Here is a 17,380-nt window from a genome sequence, read left to right as displayed (position 1 = left end):
AGTCTCTTTAGCTTGACGTAACAAATGGCGTACTAAGAAGCTAATGCCAAAATGGTCATCAACAGTGGTTTGATTTGTGGTTTAAAAAGCCAGTGGACTTAATTGCTCTTGGGGCCTTATGAGATACACTTACCCTCCTTATGCGGTGATAATCTCAGCAGTGCTGGGTGTTAGGTGCAGAACAGTCAGAATTTCAGTGAATAATAATAATATTGCTAAAATAGCAGCATAACAGTATAAACACCCATCAGTGATCGGTACGGTGTTACATTCAGGATCTGCCCAGCCCCAAAAGATTCATGAGAGCAACATTAACGGACATCTGATTAACAAGAAAAAATAAAGAAAAGCATAACTACACAAATTAGTATTACAATATTTGTCTCATGGGACTCAGTCTGAATCTAGTTCTTCACTCTATGCACCATGTACAGCATTTGAACTAGCTATTTCAACGTAGACTAGTGTGCTTGCTGGGTGCAGTAACCTATAAATGAAGTGTTTGTGAGTCGGCAATACCCTGTCTCTGTAACGTTGCAGAAACGGTGATCATCTATGGTTGTGTGTAGCAAGCATGTGCAATACCAAAATGGCTGTTTCATTGTTCTAGCAAGCTGGGAGCACACATAGTAGCTGGTTAATTTCAGGACAGACTGAAGGTGAATCCTTCAAATAGTCAGTAATATAAAAGCAGACATTTCTCCAAGATTTACTTTGCACTTTTCTGCTTTTCATATCAGTAAATTGCCTTCCATTTTGTTAATGAAATGTGATGTCTACTGGTGGACAAAAGTTTCTAGGTGGGACTCTAGGAATGGAATTACCGTGGAAACACAAACAGAAAACATACCATGTTTGTTGTTATTGTTTCTGATTCTGACTGGTTCTGGTTCCCATGGTGGAATAGGGGCATAGTGTCCTTGTAGCTACCTATGAAGGAGCACCCATCCAAGTCCACATCTTTCTGGAGCAAGCTCCGAATTCCCTAGTATTTTAGTTTCACTCCTGATGAGCTGGATTTCAAATGTAAAATCACAGTATGTTTAACTCAGTATTCATATGTCAGTTTTGTGAGACTTGCTCTTAAAGTTAATCATGGTACACAAGCCAAATTAGAGTCAACGCTGGGCCAAAATACAACATAGGCTTACACACTACTCTAAGACAGCTGCAGGGATTTTAAAATGTGTCTGCTGTGAAAGTTAATGTACTGTGGCCCATTACATTTTTTAATGCTGGGAATTTTCTCATTTTCCTGGAAGACATCTTTCTCTTTGTCATATTATTAGAATTTACCAACCCACAATATTTTCATAGTAATTTTACTCCACAGTTCTTTTAAAATGTGATACTTACGGTAAAATGACAGAAAATTGAATTCATAACTGAATAACAGTAATGGTGAATTTAACATGTGCTTGCATTAAATAAATACAGTACCTTGGCATTGTGGTAACATTAAAAGGAAAGATGGAATTTGCTAAGTGAAGCAGTATCTCAAGTTTGGTTTACGTAAGAAAACGACTGTCTCCAAGGTTAAAAAAAGAAAAAAAAATACTGCTGTTTGTCAACCTCTTTTAAACCACGTAATTCAACAATGCCAGTAAATGAATCAGCATCTTGTGTAATATAAGAAACTATGTTAATGATGACAATCTTAGCCTAATTTGATAATAATTTGGGTGCATATGTTGCTTGGAAACAACATGATTTCAGATTTGAAAACATTATCCTAGTCTATCTGTAATTTCATATGAAATACACCAATATTGGAAGAATTCTAAGATACTAAAATCATGCAGAATTGCTGGATGGCAGCAATTGGATTTGCAGGAATACCATCTGCCAAGTTACAGGTGGGTGGGGCATACCCCCTGCCTAGTCAGCACTGACAGTGTGGCACTGTTTGGGGTTTCTGCAGAAATAACCACAATGATCCTGAGGTGTGCCTTCCAACAGACATTAACTTCTGTGCCCTCTGACCTCATTTAAACATACAGAATCTGGACGCAGTCTCATACGGCCATACAATAAACGGCCATTCTGCTGACCATTCCCACTTTCCCCCTTCATCTTTGTCTTATTTTCGTCTTCTTCTTCTTCTTCTTCATTTTTATTTTCATGCCCTTTAAATAACCGACAATGTTATGGTACCCCAATTTATATATCTTAGCATTGGTCTCTCCTCATATTCAGCCAGTTGACACATTTATACATTGTGGCCAACTGCAAGACGCGTTATGCCCTTGGCAGAGATTTGATGATGACCATCTTGCTTGTGGATGAAAGCTACATGTGGCGCTGAGCTCTTGCCACACAGGGAAAAAACACCGAAAAAACGAACAAGTGCATTCAGCCGCATGAATCAAAGAAGAGATTAATGAATAGAATAGGGAATGTCGTTCGCCTGGTATTATGCTGACCCATTTTTGCCTAATTTAAAGCCAGTTCAGATGGACTGTTTATATTGCAGCCCACAAGAGATCTGCACTCGGAGGACTGTGAGTCCTTTAATTACAGTGTATAGGAATCAAGGTATAGTGTTTGTGTATATCTGCACATGATCATTTACATTTGAATGTGTAATATAGCTGTGTGAATTTTATGAGAAGTAAAAGAAAAACAAAAGGATTTTGATCTTTTTCCATACCAACATAGAGGGCAGATTTCCTGTTATGCACCATTTTCCCCCTCTGTGATTCCTTTTGTCAGACGTGTTTAGTTTCCTGCTATGCTTTTAACATGTTCAGGGAGTTTCTGAAGATTTCTGAGGGGCAACAATAAAGCTTCTCAAATCCATTTAAGGATTCCCGTTCAGTCTGATTGGCTCCCGCTGAAGGAGAATAATGACTGTCGGTAAGAGTCATTCTGTGGTGTGGTTTTTTTAAAGAGACACTGATGACTAACAAAGGCTTGCATGTCAACTGAATGGGAAATGTAGAATATGCTGTGAAGTTAATAGGCTAAAAATGCTGGAGAACACGTTTCCCCAGTTTGGTCTTTCCTTTCCTTTCCCTCCTTAGACCCTTGATGATAATCTGCCAGTGATAGTTATTTTCTCATTTTCAGCATATCCGGAGTATAGCATCCATCATTTCTTACCTGATTGAATAGGGCAATGCGCCATGAGGATTTTGACAAAGCCAATTTCATGCCCTTCACATATTCAGACTCCAGATGGCAAAGAAAATGACTTTTGATCAGTGCAGATCTGTCTTGAATTTCAGCATTCCAAATGGCCATTGTTTTGTTGTTGTGCAGGGCTTTGTTATTGAATAAAGCATACAGCACATATGCTATGAATATGTGATCCACCTGAATGTGTATTTAAGTGAAACCTCTATATATCTATGCAATATCAATCATTTTGCTAATTAATTCTCTTGAGTAGTTTTGCTCTGATGAAAAATGTCTGTTATTCACTTTCATATGAAAGTTGATTGCGGCTTATGAAATAATTCTTATATTAATCTAAATGATGTAGAGAGAAACATACTTGCATCTGTAAAATACTGTTGTAGGACCCAGAGAACCTACAAATGCAAGACAAAAAACCCCTTATGCTAGTGCTTCAGTGATTTAATCACCCATCAGTATTAACGCACTATTACTAAGCGAATAAAAAGTTACACTCATAAAAGAGTGTTTTTGGTTCAGTATCAGCTTCAAATTTGATCTGACACTGTGATGTGCGCCATCTTGCATGTTCAGGAATTGCAAGAGCCAATGTCAGAAGAACCTCAGGCCTCCATAATGGTGAGAGAGATTAAAAACTCCATGTACCACTGGAGGTCAGCATTGACATTTATTTCAATGACTCAATGCCGTCTAGCACTTGAAACACTGTCAAGCGCCCGAATAAGCTGCGCAGGGAATTATTTCCTTGAGAACCTCACCCTGCATCATTGTGGTTGTGATTCAAACTAAAGACAGATGCACGCAATTTATTGATTTCTTTCTAAAATCCCATGTAAAAGTCTGTATGATGTGGTTCAAGTTTGGTCACAATTTCATGCTTTCAAGGGAAAATAACACTTCACTGTACTATACATTGTGCCACATTTTCTGTACTGAAGAAAATCAGCATTTTCACATCAGCAGCTCCACATTTGGGAACCGCAGGCTTTAATAGTCCAAAAAAACATTCAGTTTTTGAACTGATTTCCTCACAGTTCAGGCACTGGACACATGAGAGGAGTTAAGGAGCTGGTGAAATATTCAGTGCCTAAGATAGGGATTTTGGTATTAATACTGTCCCAACAGGAGCTGCCAAGGGCGAATACGCAGCGGTGCCAGTGCATCTGCTGTTGACTGGTTACATTTGAAGTGGTGTCACCCCCCCACCCCCATTCCCGTGAAGATGTTGCTGTTACAGCTCTATTCAAACAGCATTAGCAAGACTGCCCTGCGTCTCTCCCCTGTCACTCCAGGACCCCATCCCTCTAGCTGCTGCGTCAAACATGATATTTTGTCACTATGATTATAGCAGGCACACTGCTTTCAGATTAATGATACTGTGAAAGCACCTCTTGATGGAATGCCTTTTCACTCATAAGAGTATGTGCGCTGGGTAAGGATGGGGATCAACCATGTCACTTTTCCATTGCAGTTGATTGTTATATGATTGCTCCTTAGCACTGAGGTTCACATGCAGCCGTGCCATGTGTTACAGAGTGTCAGTATTGTCTGTGGTAAATTGGATCTCGATAGCATAATGCTCAATTTAAAATACAAGTCTGCCTTTTAAAACATAAATCTTTCGTTGACGTATTTCATGGGCTCTTATCGGCTGTGTGCCCCACTGAACTGTTTATAGTGTAGGGAAATGGCGAGACCCTCCCCTCTGTCTGAATCACCATGGACTCTTGTCCCACTTCATAAACCAGGACCCGGCAGCCCGGCCCAATGCTGTAAACCTATGGAAAAGGCCCTCTTTGACATTGTTTTCCCTCTCTGTCCCTGGACCTCGTCCAGTCTTCAAATTCAACTGCAGCTACATAATAACATCCTTGTAATGAGGAAGGCCGAGTGCGAGGGCTGGCATTCCAGAATGCACAATTCTGCTCCTACTGCAGATGTCGGTGAAAACACTTCGGCCACGTCGCTGGGACGGCAGACCCACTCACTCTCTCCGCCCAGTGTCCGGCTTTCATCTGAGCTCCTTCACTGGCTGAAGCATGCCGTTCTCTTATCGCATTTGTGTCATTGGTTAAAATTTTCTCATGCATATTTCACAGGGTTAAACACTGTGAATCTTTCTGAACCAAAGTTTCTGTTGGGACATTGATTTACATTTACTAATTGAAGGCAGATGTCTGGATATAGGTTTTTTCAGTATTGTATCATATGGGCTCACTTGAGTGCCAAAAAAAAATCAAGTGTCTCGTTTCATATGAACAAAAAAAAAACAGTGACTTTAATAATATTATTTTGGCTTTATGTTGTACAATGAAATATTTATTCATCTTGCAGTACTGAAGGTAGCAAGTTGTGTTCCTTGGGTGACAATTTTAATCTGTACTTGAAACTTCTGTAACAAAACTATCATGGCATGAAGTGACTGATGGCTAATGAACAGCAGTTAGAGGTTGTAAGGCACTTTAACCGTTTTAGGAAAGGTTTTCTCGTGTCTCAGTTACTAGGATGACAGATTCATGCCACAACAACACTTTCCTATCCCTCACAAAAAAGCTGCAAGTTATATCCGTAGCCAAAGGATTTTTCCAAAAGAGTGGTGGATTATGGTTTTTATTTTCATGTGCTCTGAATGGCCTCAATGTTGCATTGTTTTAGATGAGGAAAATTGGAGGTTTAGCTGTATGGGCGTCATGGTAGTACAAAGGAAGACATTGTGAACATGTGTTAGGATCTGCTACGGTGGATGTCCAGTCTCAGCAGAGTAATCCCATGGCTGTGGTGGTGATTTAGCTAAAGGAAACATGGTCTCAGCAAGGATAAGGGAACATAGATTTAATGCAGAGTTTTACCCTCCGCTTAGGTATTTTGATGGTCTTTTCTCCCAAAACTATTTTGTTAATGCTGTTTTTCTGGTGTGTGTGTGGGGGGGTTATTCTCTGAAATTAAGAAATAAAGAGAAATTTCTCAAAACTGGAGTTATTGTAAAGCTGTAGGCATGTGGCCAATTTAATTCCATAAGTAGCTGTGGTCACTGACATCACTGTGTGGTTATTTGTCATCAATACATGGCTTTGCTAAATGACTGCAGATAAAAGCCACAAACAAAATACTTTGTCATCACCTGACTATAAAATCAGCAATGGAATCTGTCTTGGGCCGGCAGCATTATCCAAGGAAACTCAAAATGGTGACCGTTCCCTGACCCATCTACAGGATGCAGCCGGACTTTACATTTTCTGATGCGCTCCAGTGGCACATACATTGCACAAGGGTCCCGCAGTGGTGCTCTGTGGATGCAAACCTGTACCACTCAGTTTGCAGAGCAGACTGACCAAACAGCTACCGCTTCAGATGTGAACAAGGAAAGGCCGTAGGGGTTGACAATGAAATGCCAGAGCAGACCTGTTACCTGTTTATCTCCATCTGCTCCGAGATAACACTACCTAAATTCAAATTACAACTGAAAATAATGGTGCGGAAGGACATAGTGTAAGGTCACCGATTTATGAGGTACCAGACGGTAACTCGAGTGTGCGGCTTTTATTTTAACATAGTGTGTACCGAGCCACAAGGTCTGACAGCTCCTGTTGCTTAGTTAAACTTCGCAATTTGTCATCAGTTAGTTTTGTACTTGTCATTTTCTATATTCCCTTTACATGCTCACACATGTATGTTATGTAGATGTCCTTGGCACATGTGGTATATTTGCTATACCTTGAGCACTCCCAGCCTGGTAGATATGTTGCTGTTTTTTTTCCTCTTCATTCAGGAAGTTGGAAGTGTCACTTTGCTGAGCTTTGGAATTGATTGTGAAATGGAGCCGATTTAAAACTCAGACTTGTACAGTAACATGCTCTGCACTGAAGGCTCTTTTTTCCAGCTTGCAAATTAGACCTTTGATTATTTTACTGGATACCTTCCATTACAAAAAGCTCTAACATAATAGAATTTGAAGTTACATTGAGATAATACTTTGTTCTGTCATCACATAGCCTTATAATGGAATTACCAATGCCTGCCATCATTAGCTTGATGTTTTGTTAATATTTAAATAGAATACATTTTAAACTAACCTAAGTCTTGCATTTTGTATGACTCAGAATGACTAAAAATTCAGTATTAGTACTGCTAATTCTGTTAACTGTCACTATCCTGTTCTTCAGTGTCAGTTCTATTCATTCTGAGTTGATTGTGGCTATCCTCTTTTCTACCACCATGTTATCAAATGAGGGCAAGAACAAAGAATGTCTGCATTGTGTATTGAGAGTGTGTGACAAATGGGTGTTAAACTTTATGTTGAAGGCACACAATATTTACCTCAATGCGAACAATCCCTTGTGGACATGACCGTTTTTGTTTAGCTTGACAGTGCAGTGATATAGTACATAGAAATAAGTTAATCACAGGGAAATCCCTGCCATCCTTGTCTTTGTGGTACACCATTTGTCTCATACGTACAACAGGAGTCATTCATATCTCAAGCAGTCAAGATAACCTCTCTGATTACTTGGCAAGGCAAGCTCTGAGGCTTGGAAGGTATTCTCAAGACCCGTCCTTTAATTTCCTCTGGGACATCATCCATCATTCTGCGTGACTTGAAATTGGCCAAGTGTGGGAGGTAAATGCTATTGTCATCCTCGTTATTATGAGGGCATTCACAGAAGTGCTGATCTGCTGACTTTTTCTGCACTCTCTGTTGCATTGTTTGGGTTATGACTTTGAGTTATCATCTGACATGTGACATTGTCACTCTGCTGTTTGGCCTGAGATAGCTCAGCTTTAAAAGGGATCTGATCCAAACCCTTTTGGCATTTTCACTGCAATGTAAAGTCTGTTTGTTTTATTTCCTTTCTGTGTTGTGTTTTCAGTTTCAGTAAATGTGTCTCATATTCTTCTATTGTTATAGAACTCTCTGTTTCTCTTGGTTTAAAAACAGAGCTCATAGATTGTCTCTTGTGATATGCTGTAGAAACAGCTGTTGGTCTAGCATTGCTGGAATTGGCAGCGGTGATTCAAGCATTCAGAGTACGTCCAGCAGTGACACTCTGAAGACTCCTGGAGGATGTTGATTCTCAAGGGTTTGTCTTTCACCACATGTCTGGGTGTGTGCATGTTTTAGACTTCTGAACTGGAAAAAAAGCATTTATGTTCCAAGGAAAAGATGTGTAAAATGAAAAGATGTGACTTACTGGCAGTGAGAGAGAGAGAGAGAGAGAGAAAGAGAGAAAGGGACAAAGAAGGAGACAAAGAAGGAGACAGGTGCTGAAAAGTGAGGCTGTTAAACTGACTGTATGGAATGATGCAATGCTAAAGAGACAGTGAGAATGTAACTTGGGGTACCAGTGTATGAGTTTAAGTATTAGATTTGAGAGAAACATAAAGAATATTTCTGGTAAGAGGCAATATCTGTAAATTATATTTAAGTGAGGAAACAAAAGTTCAGTTGTTCAGTGAAAACCAGTATATAACAAAGACAAAACTGTAAAGCTCTTAGGAAGATGGCTTTTTGCTTAATATTGCACTCTCTCAAAATGTAATTGGAAAATGGTACAAAGTAGGGAGGATACGTTTTTTTTTTTCTTCTTCTTTTTCTTCTTTTTTTTTTGAATCGGCCAAATGCCAAACCCAACAGAAAAAGACTCGGCCAATTATCAAAGGCAAACATCAAACGCAGAAAGAAAAGTGAGATTAAAATGAAGGATAATAAAGTCATTGTTCTGATTTACTGTTCGTACAGTATAGTGCATATACTTTATAGTGCATACTCATGGTCTATCTGGTGTGAATCTGTGGTGATATTTGGTAGTAACAGAAGACTGTGTACCAGGCTCACATGTCCATATGCTGCATATTGATGATTTGCCAGCAGGTTCTTTTGTCCCCTTCATTATAGCCTTCTATGTATCAGGGGCTGTTTTGTTAGAGGAAAGAATGGAGCCAGGAGATTTTATACCTTAATTCTACTAATTTCAGCAGTTATGTACAGTATTATATATGCAACACCCTCCGCAATGCAATACCATACACATCATCTGCAGCAGAGCCATCTGCCATCATCTTGCCAGTAGCTGCATGAATTGTTTAAAGGCTGTCCAATCTCCACTCTGGTTTTTGGACAGCTAAGTCTGTTTGAGTTGTGCTTCCTTTCTGCATCTTAAATGTCTATGGCATTTCCATCACACGTTGAGCAGGATCATGGCAACTACTGTTGGTAATTCTCAGGACTCTGACAGCGGCCCTACAGAAGATGAAGTGCTTTATCCCATTACATCTGTAGAAGTTATGGTTACAGTGAAGTTGAGTGTTTCTGAGCCTTCTTTCCGCACCAAGATAATTCTGCGTTGAATATAGCACGTTACTTTAGTCACTCTCACTTTAAGTCACTCTTACCATATGAGGATTGTGTTCAGCTCTATAAAGAGGTATCCAATCAGATCCAAAACTGCATTCTGGATTCGGAGTGTCCTCAGCACTTAGCCCATAAATATGTAATGTTTTCTCACATGCGTATGAAAGGCCTCTTCCACTCTCTTCCAGGTCGACTCTATGCCATGCAGACCGGCATGAAACTGGACAGTAAAACTCCCGAATGCCGGAAGTTTCTTGTGAAACTGATGGATCAGCTGGAGACGGTAAGTCAATGAAAAGTTATCCAGCATGCATTGGTTTCCTGTACATCGTCTGGTAAAAGTGATCACACATGCAGTGAATGCGTGTGCATTGCAGTCAGTATCAGCTGATTGGCTTTAGGGTGTCTGAATAGAACAAATTTCCAGTTTTATGTGTCAGAAATTCAAATCAATGTGTAAAATCAGTGGCACTTTGGGAAACCAAATTTATAATTTCTGAGGTACATTATCATTTGGCATCAGTATATGGTATTTATGTCCCAGATATGTTTGTACAGTAGATATCTGCGTCATATTGTTTTGCAGTGCTAGATAATATATTACTGCACGCATTTCACAGTCTAATTGAAGGCGTTATTTAAAAACTGATTGGTAACTAACCGGTCATTTACACCCTAATAAGGCGGTGTTGACTAGGTGTTTGGTCTCTTGTTATGGATTTTCCAAAACATACAGTAGTCATGCTTTGATACGTTTTTTTTGACTAGCAAATTACTAATGATGTTAGTGTTATTTAGAAGTATCTATTGCCTTTGCACTCCATTGCACTCCACTGCACTTGCACATGGTGAATTACAAGTTCATTAGTTATATCACCGATGAACTACTGCAACTCCCCACAGCTTCACTGCCAACACTCACAAACCCCTCCCAGGCTACTCCCTTAACACACGCTGTCCTCACCTCCTCCCACTGGCTACCAGTACTTTCTGTCCTCTGCTCCATGCAGACCTGCTTCATTATGCCGGGTTCACATAATGTCAATTTCTCATGGGTAGACTGTGCAGCAATTGGTTTGGATTGTAATATCAGATTTACATTGTTATGTTCTTCAAAGCAGTGGTTATACTGAGTGTTTACACCTTCTATTCCAGTTCTGTTCTTGTGCCCACTAAAGCTATATACCTTACCCTGGATAAGGGCACCTGCCACATATATACAAGAAATGAAAGATAAAAGTGTCATAAATGACATGCCTCCAACTGTCTGACACAGTCCTGTTGGTCTCTTTAAAGGGCTCTATTATTAAAAATAGAGGGGAAGCAGCCCATAATAAATGTTTGAAAAGTACTGGTTAATGCCACTGCAGTTACCAAGCCCATTATATATTTTATGGACAGCTGGGCCACTGTATCCAGGTCTACGTTGGACATAGAAGTACAGTTTCTGTGGGTTTACCTGACATGCAGTTTCTTGGGGCCACATACCTGTTGCTAGCACTTTCTACCCCACTTCATCATGTGTCACTGTACAAACCATTTGAAATTGAGCTGGAAAGTTGCCTCTCTTAGTAGCCATCTAATACGGATAAAAGTATCATTGTAACCAATGGAGGGGATAGCCTGTAATATTGAAGCAAGCAGGAAACTCTGACAGCAGGCTGAGGTCTCTGTTTGGAAAGCGTTTCCAGAAAAACCCAGAGAAGCTTCTCAAGCCTTACGTTTTTGTTTCAGAATGTGTTTCAGCAGCACGACTCGATAAATAAACCAATGCTAATCTCATGAATGCTGCAGTTTTAGAGGCCGGGTACTGAATATCTCTTTATCCGTACTTGCTGCTGTGTGCACTTTGAGAGTCCTGGCATCTGATTATTTTTAGAGGGGGTCAGGCACAGGTATTCCAGGAGATTCTGTTACTCTTTAATAGTGTATTATGGTACTACTTTTAAAAAGGTCATTTTCAGCTGTGGAAAGGGTTCATTAGTTTAAACAAATCATTTGATTTTTGGGAAAATGTTTGAAAATAGCTGCAATGGTATATTTTGAAGATAGATTGCCTTAGCCATAAATCAAAAATGTTGTCAGTTTTTAAATTCCCTTTTGAAGCCCTGGATGGTGTGTGCCACAATGATAGTTTCTTTAAGATCAAACTAAACCAAAATGCTTTGATTTTGAATATCAGTGCATTGGCTTACCTTTATACTTAGATTCATAAATTCATATTTAGAGGCTTTTATAGTTCAAGGGTATCACGTTTAAGAGTTAACTGTTACAGGCTCTTTGTGTAATACAACAGTTTCCTTTAGCTTTGTTTTTAAAGTGTCCGTCAGACGTTAACTGTTAGGTGTGTAATCACAAAATGCTCTGTTACTTTAAAGAGGAAACCACAGTCAAAATATTTGCTCAAGCTGGCTTTGCCGATTTTGTGGATGTGTTATTACACTGCTGTCTGGATTTCCAATTATGTACTGTGCTTTTCAGAATCTGTGGGGATTACACACACGTCCCCATTTTGGTGTGTGCCATTTATTGGAAACTGATGTGTTTGAAAAAGATACTCATTGCAATGCATATGGTTGGCATGATGGAGGACTTTGCAAATGCCAGTCTCTGAAAATTTCTCATAAATGTAATATTGCCACAGCTAGTCACCCCAATAAAGGAATACTATTGCAGCCATGCTAAATATTGTATGTATTTGCCTGCACTAACAATTTCACAACAAAACACATGGGTGTGGGAAGCAGTTCCTGGAAGCAGTGGAGCAGAGCAGTTCCTGGAAGCATTTGCCAATTGAATATAATTGCTGGCGGCACCTTCTGATGCAATTTCTAGTGTGAATTAACTTCCTTTCGGCCAAAATCTGAGCCTTCCAAACAAAGACGCATTTTCAACTGAAATGATTCAGCATAAATTTCCATTTTCTGACCAAAATGTGCCAATTATTTTAATCCCCACTTGATAAAAATCATTCTCTGGCATGATAGGCTGATACCATTTCTGTAGGTAGTGTCATGCATTCAAGCACACATAATGAAGGGAGGGAAGGAGCACAGTGTGCACTAGGTGGAATTTCCTGCTTCACGTCTTATGGGCCAGTTTTGTGTAAGTGTAAATGACTAACAAAGTAACCTCATAACACTGCTCCCCATGATCACGGGAGGGAAAGCAGGGTAGTCATGGTTTAAGAATATGTGTATTATGTTTGATGCAATAGAATAAAAAAAAACAACTTTTATGAATAGAAGTGGAAGTGTAATAGTGTGTTCTTAATTGATCTTGACCTATCTGCTTGCACAAGGTAAAAATAAATTTAATGGAGAATTTGCCCACCTTATTTTTAAGACCTTTATGCCGGATATGCCCACCAGGACACAGGTCAGCACTGCCTTAGACATCCTGTTGCTGTGACATTTAATGAATCGCACTGCTACAGTAAAACTTGGCTCAAGGGACTAACAAATCCCAAAGCTTTCTTAATTGGTTCCGAAATGTCTATAAAAATCTCTGAGCATAAAAGGAAAACATGTTTTTCCTGCTTCTCTTTTAGTCGACAGCCATAAACTTTAGTCTTTTGAACTAAATTAAGATGCCAGTGAGAATACGATGCTCTTTAAAAAGAAGAGGCACAGAATGTTTACTTTAACAAACCAAAGGCTTAATAAATGCTATTTGTTTGCTACTGTGGAAGGTGGGTAATAGGCCTTCTTCATCTTCAACAGGCCATTAGTTAGTTCAGCTTCACTATTGAGTGACATTAAAACTGAGACCACTTTTGTGGTTTTCAAGTATGTCCTAATAAATAATGACAGCACAAAATAAATGATTTTAATGTGCTTTCTTAAGTATCTTCACAATGGTGGACAGATTTTTCAAATTAATCTTCACTTTATTGAGTACCACTTTGCCCAGCAATCTTTGAGAGTAATAGAGATGTAGTGAGAGAGATGCATTTGGTTCAGTTCAGTGCAGTTTCAGTGAATTCTCTGTGAAATCATCTTCACTATCTGAATGGTACCAAGTGTTCTTCAAATTGTATGAACTAACTGTCATTTTACATTACTATATAATAAATATAGATACTAATGTTTTGTCAGTTAAAAAGTGTTTTGAAGTCTCATTTTCAAAGTCAGTGTACAATGTACAGTGTGATTTTATAAGGCAACATGCCTTGTGAACTTGTGAGAAGTTTTTTTCAGCATGGCCAATGCAGGCTGCTAGACCTAAACCTGTGCTTTGTGTGTGTTTCTTTTGTTGCCTTTGAATGATTATTTTGAAGTAGACTACTGTTTATATCAGATAAGCACTGGATTTGTTTGATATAGCCTATTCTTGAAACTGAAGAAGTGGATTAGCGAGAGAAAGCAGTCCACATTGTAAAAATATTGTAGGAAATCCTCTTTGTAGTGCCTACAGAGTTAGTGTTGGAGTTGAAGTCTGTGTTACACTTTATTTACTGTTGGATAATATCCTTTTTATGTCCCCTTGCCCAAGTAAACCATGCTCAGTAGCATGATAAGACAAACTTCTGTGGGTCTGTCAATATTGGTTGTCTGATTAGTATTCCAAGAGTATTTTACCAGCCAAAGAAAAATATTGTACTGCTCAGATTTCTTATTTTACAGAACAAGAGACCCAGGGTAATATAGGTCTGCACATGAAATACATTTGTGTTTCTTTTGAACTGTCAGTAGCATGGACTTGCAGGAAATAGAGAAGAGTTTGAGTGGAAAAAAAAGGATGTGATCCAGGCTTGGGGCTTTGATTGAATTATGAAAACAGCTGGCAAATATGTTCAATCTCTCCCTTGCACTGTAGAGAGTCTGCGCACTTCCTCTAAAGTTATGTTTTTACATTCTTCTGCATTGCTTAACACAAGCGATGCACTGTGCCGTCCATTCCTTTTTTTAAGGATAGGCTGAGATTTCATTAAAAAGCAAACAGTGGGTCTATTCACAAGGCTCTAGTCCACCTGTTGAAATGTAACCAGCATTATTTGCTTTACTGATTTTACAAGGAAACCTGAAGCTCTCTACCAGACTGTAACATCTTAGTGAGAGCCTTACTATGTCACAGAGAGCTGGCTTACTGCTGCATTTTTGGGAGCTGGCCACTGCAAACCATTCGACACAATATGTGAGCACCAATAACTTAGTGTCTTTAAGGGCGGTGGGGGTCAATTTAGGAAAGGAACATGTGTGGATATTGCACTCTGCACAGTCTGCCACTTAGGGTATGTTTGTGTTTTAATTCAGACCTGGGGCAGTAAAACCATCCTTCATTTGCTTCGTAATGATTTTTGAGGTTTCCTGTTCTTCACATTTCATTAGGTTATCATTTTCTGCAATTTTTTCCTGTAAATTACTACAGGACAAATATTTACTCTTTCGGTTATTGATTCTGTTTAATAGTTGGAGTTGAGACAAAGCCAAGGAAATCCGTTTATATAACTGCAGTCATGAGTGACTAGACAGAACGCAGAGTAGGTGTGGAGTTCAATTGTGTCATATGAGGTCATCATCATTTCACAGGCTGCTGCTGTGCTGCTCTCCCTTGGTTTCAGTTGTGACTACAAGTGTTAACAGGTGTAGCGCCAACTCAGTAAAAAGTTTACTGTGTCGAAAACAACCAAATGTTAACTTGGCAAGTGATGTGCGCTCATCACTCTTTCCTACATAATATTAATTTTGTTTCATGGTTTGCGCAAATGATTTAGCACAGTGGTACCAGCATGTCCCCGTAGCTCTGTGCTTGCCTTTCTCAGTTACCACAATGCGGACAGCCATTAGCTGTACAATGCTACTCGCCTTTTTTAATAAACAGTGACAGCTGTGTAATAGACGACATTGTCTAGTGTCGGAGAAACAAGGGAAAAAATAACAGCGCCTGTGTCCATTTGCTAATTATGAATGGGCGAATCTCCAGAGGACCCACCATGCAGGCTTCTCATGATTACCAGCATGCTCTGGCCTGGAATGGAATCAAAGTGTTCGTCACATCCCAGGAATCAGTGAGTCACACCACGCAAGCCCGCCTTCATACAAATAGGCTTAATCTGGAGATTTGTCACACGGTCCATGTCGTAGCTCTGCTCTTCAGTTTCCTTATGATTGTGGCGGGGGTGGCGTCTGCTTGTGGTGGGAAAGTGACCCTCTGAATGGGTGGAGCTACACTGGGTGATCAGTCACTGACTCAATGAATCAGTCACAATATTTTGCTCACCACAGCAAAATCCTAGGATTGGTTCAAATCAGTGAGTCATTCATAGCACTAAAGATCCACCTGCATTGGGGTTCCTGAATCCTGGCTTGATCATCACTATATTTGCCTTTTAAATTATTTTGAAATTTAGATCTATTCTAATTTAGATCTATTATAGCAGATGTTAATGGCATTAGTTTATTATCACTAGCATTAAATATTTGCTGTTTGCATGTGGACTCTTCAGGTTTTATGTGACAGATTGAGACAGCAGCCGCTATTGTCTGGTGTAAACCCACAATCCATAATTTACCCTGAATTTGAATTGTGTCTGTTTCAGATGAAGAAAGAACTACATGACCATGAGTCGATTTCCCAGGAGATTGTCGGCAATGCCCACATTGAAAACTATGCCTTAAAAATGTTCCTGTATGCTGACAACGAGGATCGAGCGGGGCGATTTCACAAGTAAGACGACACCTGTTCTCTCTCATTTTCATTGTGGGCTAAATCTCCCTGTTTGAAAAGTTGCTTCATTTAAAAGTGAACATTGATATGAAGTAGCACTGCACATTCCAGAGAAGCTTTGTGTTTTATGAAATCCTCATAAAAGATGCCCCAGTGGTAAAAGTTTCTTTGTACTGACTCCTCATTCAAAATTATTCCCTTGTTGCTGTCATACATGAAAGAGACAAAGATCTAAAATTAGAAGGGAAGATGAGGCTGTATGAGGATATTACAGAAGATGAGACTGTTCAGATCAGGCAAACAGTTTCATAATGAGCTGGTTATGAGCGCGTAACGTCACCTTCAATATCAGCAGCTAAGAGCTGCCAGAGTTCATATGCCATGCAGCTGTTTGGGACAGTGTTCCATTGACATTTCAGGGTAGTACTGATATGCCACATAACAGCCAGAGAAACAAGCCATGAACATTGTAGTTATTGAGAAGACAAGGAGCTACAGGTGAGCATTATGAAAATGCATTTTTGGGTGATGTGATTCATTTAAATTCAGTGAAAACACAACAGTCTATCATATTCCAGGTATTGCTTTGCCCCATGAATTTAAAATACATTTAAATTGATACAAGACAGGAATATTCACAGTTAAAAGAAATGAAAGCTCCAGATTAGCCAAATTAGATGTTGTGTAGGCTACTGTAGACTCGGGCTTAGTAACGAGGGTCAGAAATGGCAATTATTCTTGTGACTGAAAAATATGTAGTAATTAATGATGTTTTTATATTGTAATTGCATTAATTATGGCTGGAAGCATAGGGCCGGCACTAGTGTTTTACTACAAATTTGATTTAATTTGGTAAAGAATTCTTTGATAAAGAAATGTGCCCTCTTAGGTCTGCTTGTGTAAACAAAAAGGTTTGTTTCAGCAAGTTCAAATTGTTTCTTAATATCTGCCCCTTGAAAAAATTCAGGACTAGTGCCACAATTACATTTAATCAATTTCTCATTTAATTGCCTCATTTAATCAAACAATTTTATCTTAATTGTCACTTTGAACAGCTAATAATTGGTGGCTGATCATTACCTGTATTCATAATGGTGTGTTCCACGCATAGTCTTTAGTTGCCCCTCACTGGTGGCTTGTTCCCGCTTCAGCATTTCAACTTTAGGCTAATCAGTGTGCCTAGGCAACACAAACTATACAACAACAAACGCACGATTGAGGACC

General features: G+C 39.3%; 1 protein-coding gene across 1 annotated transcript in view; it reads left to right on the top strand.

Annotated features, from left to right (window-relative positions):
* vta1 (vesicle (multivesicular body) trafficking 1) overlaps nucleotides 1-17,380 on the top strand; it is a 37,386-nt gene that overhangs the window by 3,446 nt on the left and 16,560 nt on the right. The window contains exons 2-3 of the mRNA XM_036550495.1: nucleotides 9,676-9,770; nucleotides 16,029-16,156. Of these exons, the coding sequence (XP_036406388.1) occupies nucleotides 9,676-9,770; nucleotides 16,029-16,156 (223 nt within the window). The remainder of the gene's footprint in view (nucleotides 1-9,675; nucleotides 9,771-16,028; nucleotides 16,157-17,380) is intronic.

Source organism: Megalops cyprinoides, chromosome 17 (genome assembly GCF_013368585.1).
Source record: "Megalops cyprinoides isolate fMegCyp1 chromosome 17, fMegCyp1.pri, whole genome shotgun sequence".
NCBI lineage: Eukaryota > Metazoa > Chordata > Actinopteri > Elopiformes > Megalopidae > Megalops > Megalops cyprinoides.
This window is presented reverse-complemented; position numbering and strand designations above follow the sequence as displayed.